Source organism: Anabrus simplex, chromosome 8, assembly GCF_040414725.1.
Source record: "Anabrus simplex isolate iqAnaSimp1 chromosome 8, ASM4041472v1, whole genome shotgun sequence".
Taxonomy (NCBI): Eukaryota; Metazoa; Arthropoda; class Insecta; order Orthoptera; family Tettigoniidae; genus Anabrus; species Anabrus simplex.
Window position 1 is genome coordinate 22,929,393 of NC_090272.1, and position 17,667 is coordinate 22,947,059.

A 17,667-nucleotide genomic window follows, 5' to 3' on the forward strand; every position below is an offset into this window, starting at 1 on the left:
TTTTTTCCCTTCCGGTTCAGCGAGGGATTCCACCTCTACCGCCTTAAGGCCAGTGCACTGGAGTGTAAGACTTTTGGTCGGGGAGATACAATTGTGAAGAAGGACCAGAACCTCGCCCAGGCGGCCTCACCTCCTATGCTGAACAGGGGTCTTGTTGGGAGGGGGGATGCGAAGATTGGAAGGGATAGACAAGGAAAAGAGAAGGAAGCGACCGTGGCCTTAGGTTAGGTACCATCCCGGTATTTGCGTGGAGGAGAAATGGACGACGCGCCGGTAACTCAGAGTGCAATAAACGGCGACTGACTGTCACTCCTGATAGTGTACGATGTGTTCACTGTTCCTCTGTTGCGCCAGAGCCGAGGAGGGCGCAGATCTGTCCTGCAATGCCATTCGGATGAGGTGTCGATCTTCTCGGGGGGTGGTCTGGGTGATGCTACCAGACCCATCTAATCGAGTTCTACGGCCTTCTATGAACCATTCTGTACACACTCGTTGCACTGTCGACACACTTCGTCCTATACGAGCAGCAATTTCCTGGGTAGATGCATCACGTTCTCTCGTGTCAATAATGCACCCTCTTTCAAACTCACTCATTTGACGGTACGGTTCTCGCATACGTATGCGAGGCATGCTCCACGTCTGTTCAAGTCACACTGATCCATTACCTTCGGTTTATAGCTACAACGAGAGCCGCAGGCACATTTTACCAGTCGTTGGTGGTGCGCTGAGTTATCGACGTGGACCTTGAACCTGAGGGCCGACATGGTTCAAATGCTAATCATTTCTTCAGAATATTTCCTGTAAATATGAACTTCCTATCTCTAGTCTTTCAAGGTGTTCTGGTTTTTATGAACATGAGTGTAAAAGTCGCGTTACTTTAGTCTGGATTGCACTTAAAACTGGACATCCCCTAACTATCAACAGTGAACCTACTTAATCATACAGTACTCAATCAGTGGTAATTTAGGCGCCCCGCCACGACTGTCTCCAGTCATGGTTTAGCTCACACTACGTAGCAACCTTGCAGCTGGAGGTGGTCGCCGTCTTTAAAAACAGACGCAGCTGGGGATATAAGAAACACACAGCTACTTGTATTTCAGAACTATGATCAATGATTGTTGAAATGAAATGTCGTATGGCTTTTAGTGCCGGGATATCCCAGGAAGGGTTCGGCTCGCCAGCTGCAGTCATTCTATTTGACACCCATAGGCGACCTGCGCGTCGTGATGAGGATGAAATGATGATGGCGACAACACATACACCCAGCCCCCGTGCCATTTGTGTAGCGGTATAATTTTGAAATCACCGCTACGCCGGAAAAATGCAATGTTACTGTGGGCAATTGCTTCGCCACTGGACTTTTACTGAACGTTATTGTCTATGAGCTCGTTAGTTGGTAGCTCTGCTGCTTGATTGTCAACTGTTCTGCACGGCGCCCTCTAGCGGCCGTTATTCGAAACGAGCTATTCTGCTACAGCGCTAGGCTTGTGCGGACGTCATGTCGCTTGGCTTGCTGGTATTCGCTATGGCGGGCAAAAACGACTGGAAACCACCATAGTATGATTGTGAAAGGAAGGCTTAGGCCTGTGTATATTCTTTTACGTTTGGTTCAGATTTTTTTGGTGGTGCAATTTAAACTTGTTAGTTAATGTGGAACGTAACCCCTGTGCATGTTTCCGAGTGCCTGCAGCTGACTATTATATCATCCTTGGGAATATTTTAAAAGAAATAAGTGAGTACCTCAGGATTATTATCAACAGTCTGGTAAGTGATCGTCTGGTTTAATATTAACTACGAAGGACCTTCCATGTGAACTACTGGGGATTATCCTGCAGTAAGAAAGACGACAACATGGCTCCCTTGTCCCATGTTTTGAATTAATATTATTTCTGGGGAGACGTCTTGTGATCCACAACTTCAACATACTACTTGCCGGAAAGCAACGTTTATGTGCCAAATTATGTCCTGAAAGGATTTCCGTGTGTATCCCTTCGCAAAACTAGTATTTTGAAATACGCTAAGAAAAATAATAATAAAAACCTTTCTGTCAAGAACTCATAAAATTTAGTTGAGGATATTGTACTGGTTCGGTAAATATTCTTATGGGTTTCTACTTCCAAACTGCTACGGTTAATATTTATATCGTGCTACATCTTGGTGATGTGATAAAGATGGGTTTCAAGGCATTAATAAAATATAATGTTTTTGAAGATACTTCATGAATATAATAGCTGTTGGACACTCCTATATTTATATTTGTTAAGGTGATATTGTAGGTAGATTCATTATATTTTCTTTCTTCTGAAGTATACGGAAGTTGCTAATGTTCTAACTATTATTGGTCTGGTATACATTGTTATATTAATGTTGTGAACGTTAAGTTGTATTAATCTTGATCTTATCTGTGTTCTCGGTCGCATCTTCCATTATTGAATTCCGCCAATCTAAATATGGCCTACCAATTATGTTATACTTAAACAACTGAATTATTTTCTATTGATGCACATACTTATGCGTCACGGGAACAGTGTGGTTTAAAATGATCTGCTCTTTTAACTGGAGCTGTGACAGGTGAAGGCGTGTGTAGTCCATTGTGTCTTTAGCCTCGTAGAGGCGACTAAAATTGTAAAATTATTTTAAAACCTAGTGAATACTGAAGCGTGTTTCGGATCGAACTGTATCTAATTCCATTTTCCGGTTTAAATTAATTTTCTTCCATTATTATTATTAATTATTATTAATATTATTTTATTAAATTTTTCTTGCTTAAAATTTGATTCTATGTTTCGGTTTGAACCTTCGCCCCATTTCTATTCCATTGTTGTCACGGTATGTTCCGTCTTTTGTTTTCTGATAACGGCGTGCTTCAGTTGCATTGTCGCGAAGTGAGTCTGTCAACAATACTCGTGGTGTACAGACGTTCGTTGTTGCATGGCGTGTCTATGTTGTTAATGTGATGGGCTGGGTCACAAGATGAGTGTTTATTGTTTCTGCATTATTGTGCTACATTATTATTATTATTATTATTATTATTATTATTATTATTATTATTAATCTCCTTCTATCATTTTGTTTTCTTTTCTTTTGAAGTGGGTTCTTTTTTTTACCTTAATGTTCCTTGAGGACATTGCCCGTCCATTGGATGTTGTAATTCGAAACGCTTTCGGTGTTCACTGGGAAATGTCTTTTTTTTTTTTTTAATTTTGGGTAAATTGTAAGGTCGCGCGCGACGTTTTCAGGTGCACCTGAAATATGAATAACTGAAAATAATTATTTATGGTTTTCCTTAAAAGAAATGGTTTCGAGCTCGAAAAGACAAAATGTAATAAACAGTAAACTGTAATGAATTTTCAAAAAATCTACTCAAGTTAATGGTGTTTGGGAAATAATGTGGAATTTCTTCTAAAAGAAAAAAATTAATTGTAACTATTGGTTATGGTGACTGTGATTGGTGATTTTGGTATAAATGAGCCTTGTCATCAGTTTTCCCTTTTCTTAAAAGATGATGTTTGTTTTTTATTTTCCTTTTTTAATTGCACCACCCACCTTTATTATTCTTTGAGTATATTATATTTTGGTCTTTTTTAAGTGTTACGGAGTGTGTCATTATTGTGAATTGCTGTACCCAATTCTCCTTCCACCCTCTGTTATGATTGTTAACCTATTGGCCTCGCCCAGATTTCCATCGCTTCCCATTCCCTGTGTTTGTGTTCTATTGAGGCCCTTCTCTACGTAGCTGGCGTGATAGCGCTGGGAAGAGCCTCTTTTATCTCTTTGGTGGTTGCGCTACCAATCGCGGACTTGGGCTGCGGTGTTGCGCCGCCTGTTGATTTGTTGCCCTCGTCTGCGATTGATGGTGTCCCACAATTTGAATAAACCAATTAAGGTTAAAATCCCCGTCCCGGCCGGGAATCGAACCCGGGACCCTCTGAACCGAAGGCCAGTACGCTGACCGTTCAGCCAACGAGTCGCACATCAATGATTGTTGACCTACATCGATCCACATTGTTTTGTAAGCTTTTATTGTATTTAAATCAGACCCCAGCAAGCTAGAAGCTCACATTGAGAGGCAGTACACGTTAAATTCACAATTACATAAAAACATTAATTCTAAGGAAGCAATGCATTGAATAATAATGATAAAGACAGTCGGCTATATAATTGCTAGTAGTAAAGCCAGCTCAACACAAGTTCAAAATTTATCAGTAAAATAGGTATCCATATTATTTTGTTTTTACCTTAAAGCCAACCAGTTTCTTTGTTAGTCTGATAGGTTCTGGTACACTATTAAAGTTTTTAAATACACTGTGTGACCCTTGTTATCCCATATTTAATTGAATTGGGTTGTGGGTAGTGTAACGGATTTGTATCCATTACCATACGGTATGAATCTATTCGTAAAATTTTAACTTAAAAATTACAGTGGCTCAAGTTATTTTTATCATGTACATGAAAATATTGGATGAATATTTAATGTCGAATTCCAGAGGGCATATATTTCGGAGGTAGGTGTTAATGGACGCAGTTCATAAATAATATGGATAGCTCTATTTTAATTTAAGATATTACCAAAATTTATTAGGATCAGCCTATTCAATACAATAGAATTTACAAAGTTAGGACTTACATTCTATTAAACTAAAATTTGAAGGGACATGTTTCGCCCTTGAAAAGGGCCTTTTTACACTCATACTCAAAGATAAAAATCAGGATCCTGATTGTCATGGTAAAAAATATAAAATGAGAATATAAGATTAGAGTGAAATTATACAATGTGAGAAATTGTTATGAGTTCTTAAATAATAATTTACAATTAAAACTTCATTTAAAGTGTTTGCGAAGAAAAAGTTGAAGTTGGTATATTACACTAGTAATTTTAAAATGATTTTATAAATTCTATTGTATTGAATAGTTTGATCTTAATAAATTTTGGTAATATATTAAATTGATGTACATTTCAATACGGACTAAATATGAAATTTGTAACATGTAATGTAGCTCTATTTTGTAAAGTCTATAATGGTTCAAACTAACTTATTGTTACCAGTCTAGATTAAGTACATGTAGGATAAGTGTGATTGAGTAATACTGTTCAAGTGATTTTGAGGTAAAATGCCTGTAATTCTATGCAATGCTCCAATTACTCCTGCGACTTATTTTACAGACAAACTGAATATGTTTGTTCCATGATAAATTCTGGTCTGTAATCAATCCTACGCATCTTCTGAATGTAACTCTATGTGTAAAAATACTATAAACTGAGATACTATCAGGAAATATGATTTTGGAATGTATTTCAAGGCAGATGATGAAGACTGGTTTTTCTACATTTAACGAAAACTTATTTATGTATAGCCATTTATAGATGTGTTGATTATCATCTTTCACAAGAGTAGTAACTCCTTGCAGACTATATTATTTGCAATGTAGAATATATTTATATCATCGGCAAAGATAATTATTTTACCTCAGGTTTAAAACAGAAATGTCATTTATATAGACAAGAAACAACAATGGGTCTGAGACGTAACCTTGAGGAACGCAACAAACAGCATGGTAGTTCCTTACTTTCATATTCATTTACACAAACTGTGTTCTTTTCTCCAAATAACTGTAGAACCATTCCAATGCAATACAACGGATGCAAATGTTTTCTCATTTCTTCAATAATCATTCATGAGGTACTGTATCGAAAGATGTATTAAGGTTAACAAATAGTCCAGATGCAAATTTGTCTTCATCTAAAGCTGGATTCAGTACAGTCACAATGTCGATCACGACATTCACTGTCGATGAGCCCTGTCTAAATCCATATTCATAATCATAGATTTTTACGTTCAAGGTACAGGTTGAGTGAGTCGCCCTTTATTTTACACATTTCAATATTTTTTGTAATACGTGTTATATGGTCAGAAGTTACTTGGGTATGATTTATTACCGTTCTTAAAATAATACCGGGATCACACAAGCCAGCTTGCATAGTTTATGGAAATATTTAATAAGCCAATCGACAAAACAGATATATGCAATATCATTAAATACTTCGTTAGTTCTCCGGATTACCTTATGACGATATCACATTTTTGGTTTGTTTTTACACTTGTTTAAGAATTATTTCCTACCTAATGTTTGTAAATACGTGCGCGCTGTCATAGAGAACAACAGTTTTATGGATTTATTTTCAGTTTGAAAGCAGTAACTACTTCTTGAATCTTTATTAAGTTCATGAAACATTACACGATTCGGCCTCTCTGAACTGACTAAAGGCAGAAGGAACTAAAACTGCTGGTTTACTCTCGGCAACCCAAAAAAAAACGTCCAAATTTATAGTCTACAGTTCCTTTTACATACATTTCATCAACTTGATTCACGTTCTTTTTTCTCTCAGAATGTTGAACAACGAGGTTAAAAATGTGTATTCCCCCTTCCTTTTTTAAGGAGATACCTACTTCAAATAAAGCGGATAATTTTCTCAAATGGCGAGGACGCAAAAATGGCAAAATATTACTTAACCGTATGAAGCCAAAGCACTTCGCATTGTGGAAATAATTTAAACATGAACTTATAATCGGCATTTTCATGGATATGGGATGAAACAGATTAACGTAAAATGTCCAGCGGTTTTAGGCCACTGTTACCACAACTCTCAGCGTCTTCCAGCAGTTTCAACTTTTGTAAAAAGAACAAAAAACATAAATTTGGACTACAAGAGGGCTTCTGTTACTGATATCATCTGGTAAAACATATTATCACAAAAAACCAATGCGAAACGAAAGCTGGCTCCATTTTGTAACTAAAGAATGTCTACACACTATCAATTTAGAAGTTTTATCTCGTAAACACTTCATTCTGTAATCAGTCACAGTTCACATGCACTAACTCACTAAAATCATTTTATCTACTGCGCTCAAGTCGCGTTAATGGAAACACGTCTTTCCACTTTTATCGATATACTTTTTTGACCAAAACTCAAGTCACTGTCTTGAAAATGTTCCATACACACCAATAATGTGTTCGTTAGATCAGTCTTTGCTGTGACCAAATGAATACATCAACTACAAAAATCAGGATCTTTAAGCAATAGAAAACGAGTAACTTCCCCTTCTAATTGTACTGACATATTGTAGTTGTTTACGCACCCCACACTGCAAATCTATCTGGCATGATTACGCACGGCATATACCGTAATCGGTACAAATATACAACCGTGGATAGTGTGTCTGGTCAGCGAATGGACGAACTGCAGCGTTGCTACACTTAGCACAACCCAGCCATGCCTAGTGACAGCCGTGGTCCTACACGTAAATCTACGAGAGCACTACAAAAGCTATTGGTAAAATACAATGATCCCGGGTCCGGGTCCGGGTCCATGGCTAAATGGTTAGCGTGCTGGCCTTTGGTCACAGGGGTCCCGGGTTCGATTCCCGGCAGGGTCGGGAATTTTAACCTTAATTGGTTAATTTCGCTGGCACGGGGACTGGGTGTATGTATCGTCTTCATCATCATTTCATCCTCATCACGACGCGCAGGTCGCCTACGGGAGTCAAATCAAAAGGCCTGCATCTGGCGAGCCGATCTTGTTCTCGGACACTCCCGGCAGTAAAAGCCATACGCAATTTCCAATGATCCCCGACCCGTTCCGAAACGAGATTCTGAATACGTACCTGATTACAGTGAATGCGAGTGCTGCCTAGTGGACAATAGTAGAACTCATACGGTCTGCCTAAGGATTATTCACACAACTGAACCATGTAGTTCCATATGCATTGGGGAGTTTTCCCCATTTCCCATCCTTTAGGGAATTACGTTACGTAAGTTGCTTGCCTTGCTTTGTATTCATTTTTGATGTTTTGGTGTGCTTTTATTATTCTAAATGTCGGTTTATCGTGTGACTACGTGTTGCCTTATAAACGCATGGTGATTCTCGATAATGAATAAGAAGTTATTCAAAACGCAATAATGTCCGGTAGCCAGTAATGTAGGCTTGTTCATTACCTTGAAATTCTGTAACATTAACTTTTATTTACCGATGGTCAGTATTTTTCAATACCATCTTTACATTGTAACTAATGACATGAAGTAGTTTTACTTAGGAAGTCCTAACGTTAACATATGCAGCTTAAACAAAAGGGAATACGTGATACGAGTGAGACTCAGATATTTTGTTTCAGCTGGAGGAGCACGTGTTTTCTAAACATGTTGTAAACATGTCCTAGAAATATTTATTGACATTTCTCTCTTTTTTTCTTTTAATTCCGGTTATGAAATGTTTATGCTTGGAGACATGAACCGTGAATCACGTACTGACGGTGCGATCCTTCTTATGAAAGGACTTGAGCTTAATTTTGTGATGATTCTATTTGTTTCACGTTAATTGCTTGTGTGTTGCTTACACATTCGAAATATTATTAGAAAGTCATTAGATTGACTCCACCGCAACTTTATTTGAACTTTTGGAAGGACTTATCCTGTAAAGACATGTCATTTTTCCTGGTACGTTATTTCGGCGTATTTACTTCACGTCAACGCACCGTGTTCTTGTCAAGTAAAAACTTTACTTTCGTTATTAGTATCTTGTTCAGCAACATCAAGGTGGTTGAAGTCAGTTTTCTCACTTGATCAGACTTAACTTACAATCAATAATTATAGATTGACAGCAATTATTTATATCCTTTAATTAGTCTGTTAATCCATTTCAAGTATATTATTCGGCGAAAGTCTTCTCATATAATTTTTTTACATTTAATTTATTTAAGTATTTTCGTTTAAACTTCGTGTTCTCTTTTTAATGGTATTAAGTGAATTACATTTGATGAAATGCGATTATCAATATCTTGCAGTTTCGAACTAATCAATTAATCGTGTTCCAGAAGAAACTTAAATTGTTTCTTTTAAAGATTAAACTTTATCATTCAGCAACTCGGTTATCTTATTACCACTTAAGATCCTGGCTGAAACCTTCCACAATGTTACCAGTATTTTTTTGGTGAGTATTTTCTCTTGTGTGTTTTTATATTTTAATCATCACATTGTGAAATATTTATTGCGCTGTCCGAGGAAGTTGAACCGATTGATTTGTGTACTTTTGTGTTTCAGTTAAGATCGATTGACCTTGTCGTTACAGTCTATTTATTATCTGTACTATTATTTTTTTTACTGCCGTTACAATATAGCATAAAATATAGGCCATACAGTTCAGTTATTTCTTGTAAAAGTAAAGCAAAGAGCAAAGTCATCCCCCAATAGGCTTTGAAGGGCCTTGGTGGAGCGGAAGGTAATGGTTCCCATTATCAGAAACATCGGCACTTCGTGAGAATTAAGCTCGTTCTCATTTTTGGCGCAGATGATTGAAGCCACGAACTATGTGCCGCTCGAGAAGTTGAATTTCTTTTTCCGACTTCCTCACCGAGCCAGATAAGGCTTTTTCGAGTAATGTTATGCTGTTTGGAATAATAAATAATTTACAGTAATGTGAGCAACTGCAAAAAGACCTCGACAAAGTTGTGAGATGGACGTGGGTGAAAAGTGAGGTTATGTTCAGCTTTAATTACTGTGTGGGGAGAGAACCGATGACCTAGATGTTAGGTCCCTTCAAGCAACAAGCAGCTTCATCACTGATGGGGTGAATTTACATCATGCGGATCACTGGAAGTCACATTAAGGAGGCTACAACATATGGTAATGAGTATTTAGGGGGTTGTAGCTAGGATATAAGTCTCTGGTAAAACCCCAATTAGCGTGTGGTTGGAGTCACGCCAGGATTACTGATCCGAAGGCAAGCAGCACGATTTGCTCTGGGTGATTTCCGACAAAGGAAACACGTTGCAAACTTTGGGCTGAGAAGACTTGAGAGTAAGGAGAAGAGCTGCTATGTTTGGAGCTGTCAGTGGAATTATATTAATAGACGAACAAGTTTGAATGCAGGAAATATGGACATGGATTTCTAAATCAAGAGCACAAACTGGGGCAAACATTCATTTATGGAAAGAGAAAGATAGCAATAATATATCACGAGAAATGTTCGATACATTTCGAACTTTTTAGAAATTCCACTAAACACTTCGTGTTTCATATGGTGAGGTCTTTTCCCCTGTGGGCGGGGGCGACTAAAAGGCCCCAGGAGCTCTTAACTTAGGAGCGTGGGTTGCAACCACGGGACCCTGAGCTGCGTTCTGGCATTTCTTCCAATTACTTATGCCAGGCTTCTCACTTTCATTTATCCTGCACGACGTCGCTTGGTCAATTCTTGTTCTTTTCCGACCCCGACTGTACTGGAGCACTCGAGGCCTAGAGAGTAATCGATTTTCACACCCTTGGTGGAATTGTCTTTCCATGGTCGATATCTTCATTTTTTCGAAGTGTCGTATCCGTTCCATCTTTCTCCCTGATTAGTGTTACAAAGAGGATGGCTCCTATTTGTACTTCCTCTTAAAACGATAATCATTACCACCAGTGACGTTTTTACGAAACTCAAAGGATACAATCGCTTGGATTCGAACAACCTACTCAGCATGATCAGCGTCGCGGGTAAAAGCTAGTTATATAATGAATTTAGAGGTTGCTACTATTCATAGGGAAGATTTAACCCTAATTATCTGCTTATTGTAAATTACAGTATATTTTTCTTATTTTTATCAATGTGAATCATTATACACTGTGAAACACTGATCTGATTCTCTGTTCTTCTCTCTTATAATTTTCAGAATGTGCGCAGTAGAAGTAGCAGTCTACAAAAATACAACATTGAAAGGATATGACAATTAATCAGCACATTGTTCCTTGTCCGTAAATTGGATGGACGGAGGAAGTGGAAAGAAAACGGACGAAGAGGAAGAGGAAGCAGATTCAATGGATGCAGCGGGCTTAAAGGATGGTAACGATGTGTCTCAAGGGGAAAGTACAAAAGGGAAAGACGAAAGCAGTAAAGATACAAAGGTTGGTGGAAAACACTCAACTCTAGGCAGCAACTCTACACAGTCCAGTCGAGGTGATGATCCAGATCAACCACACCAAGAGTCTGCACCTGCAGCTAATGTACTTGTAACCAAGTCTGCTAAACAGATAGATACGTCTCCTTCTAATTCTGATTCACAGTCAGCGGAGAATACAGTCAAATCTCAATATACAGACCCAGTTACACACAAGCAAAATCTCAAAACTCAGAATGAAATTTCACAGAGAGATGAAGCAAATTCTGCAGACTTAGAAAGATCACAATTGAACCATGTGGCCAGGGAAGGCAGTAAAGTGGCTGAAGAACAAATGACAGAAATAGGCGTAAAAAAGAAGTCAGAAGGTGGAGTAAAGCAAAAAAGTCAGCAACAAGACAGTTCAAAACAAACCAGAAGCACGTTGAAAGTAGGCTCTGCTACAGGGAAGAGAGGAAGCACGACCTCGCTCTTACAAGTGGAAAGTGATATCATAAAGCAGCCAAATTCACAAAACATTGAACAAACTGCTGGAACATCAGAGGCGAAAAAGAAACCTGAATCAGCTAAAGTTTCTCAGCAAAAATCAGAAAAGTTACCTTCAAAACATACCCAGTCTGCAGTGGTAGAAAAGGCAGTCATAAAGTCTGAAACTGGCAAAAGGGACGGACGACGAAGTCCAACAACTATCAAGTCAAATTATCCAAAGAGAACAATAAACAAAGGTCTGGTGTCCGAGAAGCCTGAGGAGAAAAATATTAGAGATAAAAAGGTTGAAGTAATAAGAAGTCTTCCACAACAAAAGCCAACAGAAAGAGGAAGGATATCCCCAAGAGAATCTGATAAAATACGGAAATCTCCCACTCAGCTACAACAGTCTGATCCCAGGAGAAAATCAGAACTGAATAAAAGAGCTACAAGCAACGAAAGCTTAGACAAAGCAAAGAAAGATTTGTCTCCTCACTCAAGTAGTGGAAGTTTAGACAAATCTAAGAAAGATTTGTCTCCTCACTCAAGCAGTGGAAGTTTAGACAAGTCAAAGAAAGATTTGTCTCCTCACTCAAGCACTGGAAGTTTAGACAAGTCAAAGAAAGATTTGTCTCCTCACTCAAGCACTGGAAGTTTAGACAAGTTAAAGAAAGATTTGTCTCCTCACTCAAGTAGTGGAAGTTTAGACAAGTCAAAGAAAGATCTGTCCCCTCATTCAAGCAGTGGAAGTTTAGACAAGATTAAGAAAGATACATCTCCTCACACAAGCAGTGGAAGTTTAGACAAATCTAAGAAAGATCTGTCTCCTCACAGAAGCAGTGGAAATTTATACAAGATTCAGAAAAATACATCTCCCCAAACAAACAGTGGAAGTTTAGGAAAATCTAAGAAAGATCTGTCTCCTCACAGAAGCAGTGGAAGTTTAGACAAGTCAAAGAAAGATACATCTCCTAACACAAGCAGCGGAAGTTTAGACAAATCTAAGAAAGATCTGCCTCCTCACAGAAGCAGTGGAAGTTTAGACAAGATTCAGAAAGATACATCTCCCCAAACAAGCTTTGGAAGTTTAGACAAATCAAAGAAAGATCGGTCACCGCACACAAGCAGCGGAAGTTTAGAAAAGTCAAAGAAAGATACATCTCCTCACTCAATCAGTGGAAAATTGGACAAATCAAAGAAAGATCGGTCACCTCACACAAGCAGCGGAAGTTTAGACAAGATTAAGGAAGATACATCTTCTCACACGTCCGGTGGAAGTTTAGACAAATCAAAAAAAGATCTCTCTCCACGGACAAGCAGCGAAAGTCTAGATAAGACAGTGAAAGATTTGTCACCTCGAGAGTCTTTAAAACAGCTATCACCAGGGTTGAAACCAGACGATAAAGTACAGAAAACTGGTACTAGAAGGAAGTCAATGACTCAGCAGCCACCGGCCAACAGAGTTCAAAAATCTCCTGTAGGTAAAGAGAATGAGCTTTCCGTAGGGACGTCTAATTCAAGACTCAAAAGTACAGCAATTAAAGAGATGACAACGAGAATGAAGGATTATCAAGAAAAGCTCAATATTTCAGTCCCAAAAGGTAAAACAGAAAGAAAATCCCCGACATCACCTATGAGGTCAAGACCAATAGAAACTCGGTCTGAAGTTAGTGGCATGCAGGAGATCAAGAGCTTAAAGAAGTTGAAAGATGAAACAAATCTGAAAAGCGAGACTTCCAAGGAAGTACTGAACAAAGTTTCTAACAACAATGATCACTTTGTCAATAATAATGTGTCAGAGAAGGTAACAAAACAAGGGACAAGGACAAAGGATCAAAAGAAATCAAAACTTGGACAGGACAGGCCTACAAGCACTCATTATGGTAATGATAACAACAATTCTGGTATCAGTAACAACAACAATAATTATAACAACATTGTGCAAGAAACTAGTAAAGTAAAACTTCCCAGCAAAGATGATGAGAAGGACGAAAATACAGAACGATCTGTAGGGGAAACAAAGAGAAATGTATCTGAATATACAAGTTGTCAACAGATGGTACAGCAGCAGAGGAAAACTGAGGAGAAATTACAGAGAAATGAAAAAAATGCAGTAACTGTGAAACCCACTGTGCATAAAACTCTCAAAAGCAAAGCCAAGGAGTCGGAAAAGGCATCAGAAGGCGTGTGTTCATTGGACAGGAAGCATGATGAAGTCCTAGAATCAAAGTTCATGACAGTGAAGTCAAAGGCAGCTTGTAAGGAATGTGCTGAGCAGGAACTGATGATAAAGGCAGCAATGCTCCAGGAACTTGGAGACAATATCTATCCACAACAGACAAGACTGGTAGAACAAACAGACCAGTCCACTGAAGAGGATGGGAACAACACTCCTGGCTGTGGTCTACAGTCGAGCACCTGTCCAAACTTCTTTGGAGTAAGGAGTTACCTGCACCACTTCTATGAAACCAGAAATGTTGTTGACGATGGCATTCAGGTAAGTTACCATCACTTTTCAACACTGATGTCCATAACAAGGGTTGCCAGGTTTCTTCTGAACAAAATCGGAACATTTTCTGAAGGAAATTGCCTTTTAGAAAATTAGGTAGAGACGGTAATACCCATAATATAAGATATTCACTTCCTCAAATTAATATGAGGTTGGTAATTCTGAAAATTTTCAATAATAATTTATTTATTTATTTGACTTTTTGAAAGTACACAGGCAGTAAGCCCAATACAGTACCTTCTTAACACAACAGTCAACAGTACTTATAATGCATACATGTAAGTAAAGATAAATACACAATAATAATGCTGAAGATAATAAAGACAAGGAAGAAGAATGAATGGAAAACACATACACAGAGACAATGACAATCCAGAGTACAACAATGATTATTTCTACACTATAAAAATACAAGAATTGCAACAAAGATATAAATAAAGTAGTAAGTGACTATATTAATAAATAAGTTAAAGAGCACCTATTATATAGAAAAGGAGTCTGAATTTATAAATTAGAAACACAGGCCTTTAAATGTATATTAATGACAGTGTGTGATTCTGAAAATAAATCTATTCCTGCAGCAAATGTGTTATAAAATCGTAGCATTTTAATAAATGGCGAGTTCAAGTGATGAAATGTTCTAGATCTTGGAACTTGAAATACTGTGTTCATGCGAGCTCCAGCTCGTGGAACATGAAAGGAGATAAAATTGAGCAGTCCTATGGAATTAAATTTATTTCTAACGATTTTGTTTAACGTTTTTAGAGAAATAATTATTCTTCTGTTGCGCAACGACGTGAGGTTAAAGTTACTTCTTAAATACCGTGTTGATGTATCAAAAGGGCAAAATGTCTTATTTGTTTTATAATACAGATACCGCAAAAACTTGTTTTGAACAACTTCAATAGTATGTATTTGTTCGTTAGAACACGGGTCCCAAATTACAGATGCATATTCTAATTTACTCCTAACAAGGCTAGTAAATAACTGAATAACAATCGATGATTGAGCAAATAATTTAGAACTCCTTATTATAAAACCGAGCATACGGTTGGCATCGTTCGTTATTTTTGTAATATGGGCTTTGAATGTTAATTTTTCATCAAATATTACTCCTAAGTCTCTTATTGCCGAAACTGTTTCTAGTTTGGTATCTTTTATATAGTACGACGCAATCGTACCTTTCTTTTTCCTGGTAAAAGTTACTGATTTACATTTCTTTACATTAAGAGACATATGATTCATATCGCACCATTCTACAACACGATCAATGTCCTGCTGTAGCTCATCCTCATCCTTCTTGTGATGTATGACTTTAAATAGTTTTACATCGTCAGCAAACAGCAAACAACTGGTATGACGAAGATTATTCGGCAAGTCGTTAATCAAAATTAAAAATAGAAGGGGACCCAAATTAGATCCTTGGGGAACACCGGAGTAGCTAATGAAGTTGTCTGAGATTTCGCCTTTAAAAGACACAAACTGACGTCTATCTTTCAGGTAAGAAGAAAACATTCGAAGTAGTGGTTTCGAGAACCCAAACTGGTGCATTTTTTGGACAAGAATTTCATGATCTACCTTGTCGAATGCTTTTTCGAAGTCTGTATAGACAACATCCGTTCTTCCGTTGTTATCCAATACATCATACAGTGTCTGAGTAAATCCTACAAGATTTGTAATAACAGATCTATTAGGCAAAAATCCATGCTGAAATTCGGAAATACCTGCCTTAATGTGATTATAGATCTTAAAATATAGTATATGTTCGTATACTTTTGCAAAGGCGTCAATAATGGAAACAGGGCGGTAGTTAGATATATTTTCATGAACGCCTGCCTTCGGAACTGGTGTAATTTTTGATATTTTCCACCTTTCAGGGAAGCAAGACTTTTTCAATGAAAGGTTGAAAATGAAGGTTAGCTGTGGAACCAGTATTTCAGCACATCCTTTAATTATATAAGGTGGGATGTTATCTGGACCGCTTGACTTTTTAGGTTTTAGTTTTCCATTAATGACTCGTTTTACCTCCTCTTCTGATATAGAAGTAATATTGAGCACATCCATAGTTGGTAATACAGGAATCTCATCCAAGTCCATGTTATCGATATTATAATTAAAGTCCGGGATGGTATACACCGATGAGAAATATTGCGCAAAACCTTGCGCAATATTTCCAGTTTCATACGTGTTGTCATTATAGAAATAGGCATTATCACCTATTCGCGTTTCTCTTTTACTACTAGTAAACGTCCAGAAATTATTAATATTGTGTTTTATTCCATTTTCTAAGTTGTGAATATATATTTTATATGCAATGTTTATTTTAGATTTTAGTTCACTTCTAAGCTGCCTAAATCGATCGTCATAATATTTTGAAAACTTTCTCTTCCTGGCACATTTCTTTTTTCGCTTTAGAGTTTGGATAATATCATGTGTAAACCATACGGGATATTTGGATTTTTGAATGAGATTCCTCTTGGGAATGCATACATCAAAACATTTGTAGAGTGAGGTGTAAAAGAAATCTACTGCAAGGTCAACGTTCTCAAAGGAATACAACGGGTTCCAGTCAAAGTCACGCACTTCACAGTAAAGTTTCATAAAATCTGCATTTTTGAAGTCATAATATTCACGGCATATGTTCTTAAAAATGGGAAGTTTCCTGGTTGGTAACGATAATAAAGAGAGTGCGGGATGATGCAAATCTTCTGGAACCAGTACGAATTCTTCATGTTTTATATTAATTGGTATGTTGGTCAAAACCAAGTCTAGTGTTCTAGAGTTAAAATTGAGAACATTGTTATATGATTTCAATCCTAAATACGACATGAAATTTGCTAGACTACGACTGGCCGTTGATCCTTCAGTAAAATTATAATTTACATCATTAATTTCAGCTAAATTAAAATCACCCATAATGATGCAATCGGACATTATAAGGTGATCAATGTTTTCGACATAGTTAATGTAATCCTGATATACAGAATAGCCGGAAGAGGGAGTTATATAATCAACATTTATAAATAACTTTCGATTGTTACCGAGAATTTGAAGAGTTAGAGATTCACATTGTTGACTATTGTAAACAGAGGATAGCTTTACACAGTATCCCTTTTTAATAGCTATTAATACTCCACCTCCACGTGACTTTCCTGTTAGTGATGCGTCCCTATCATTTCTAAATACTACATATCGATCATCGAATAATTCACTATCAAATACATCATTCGCCAAGAACGTTTCAGTTAACACTAGTACATCAAATGAACAACAAAGGAGATTTTGAAGAAATAACTCACACTTGGTACGAAGTCCTCTAACGTTTTGGTAATAAATTGACAAATTGTTCACTGACATTTAAAAGGCAATAAAAAATGTTAAGTAAAATGTAGAAGTTAACAAATGACTGGTCATTGGAAAATATACAAACATTAAGGGTAGTAAAGGAAACCAAAACGCATTACAGTTTACCTAAATCTTCGACACTACGAAGGACATGAACAGGACTTCCGTCTTCTTTCCTGATCATTATTTTTCCACTGTTATTAACCCATAGGTATTTATAATCTTTGTCGTGCTGCAGCTGTTTTGCCTTAGCAAACAGAATTCTCCTCCCTAGGGATAAGGACTGATTAATGTACACAGGATTAGTAACTGTAAAGCCCAGGTGAGAAGTCGATAAGTTTCTTTTGATTTTTCGCCTCTCGAGGAGCTGTTCCTTATGACATCTGCGAACGAACTTCACAATAATGCCTGCAGTTG

The 17,667-nt window shown here is 37.4% G+C and overlaps 1 protein-coding gene across 1 annotated transcript in view; it reads left to right on the forward strand.

The window, feature by feature from the left end:
- The first annotated feature begins 10,794 nt into the window (after positions 1-10,794).
- LOC136879278 (nucleolar protein dao-5) overlaps positions 10,795-17,667 on the forward strand; it is a 29,526-nt gene continuing 22,653 nt past the window's right edge. Inside the window, exon 1 of the mRNA XM_067153100.2 lies at positions 10,795-13,893. Coding sequence (XP_067009201.2) covers positions 10,795-13,893 — 3,099 coding nt within the window. The remainder of the gene's footprint in view (positions 13,894-17,667) is intronic.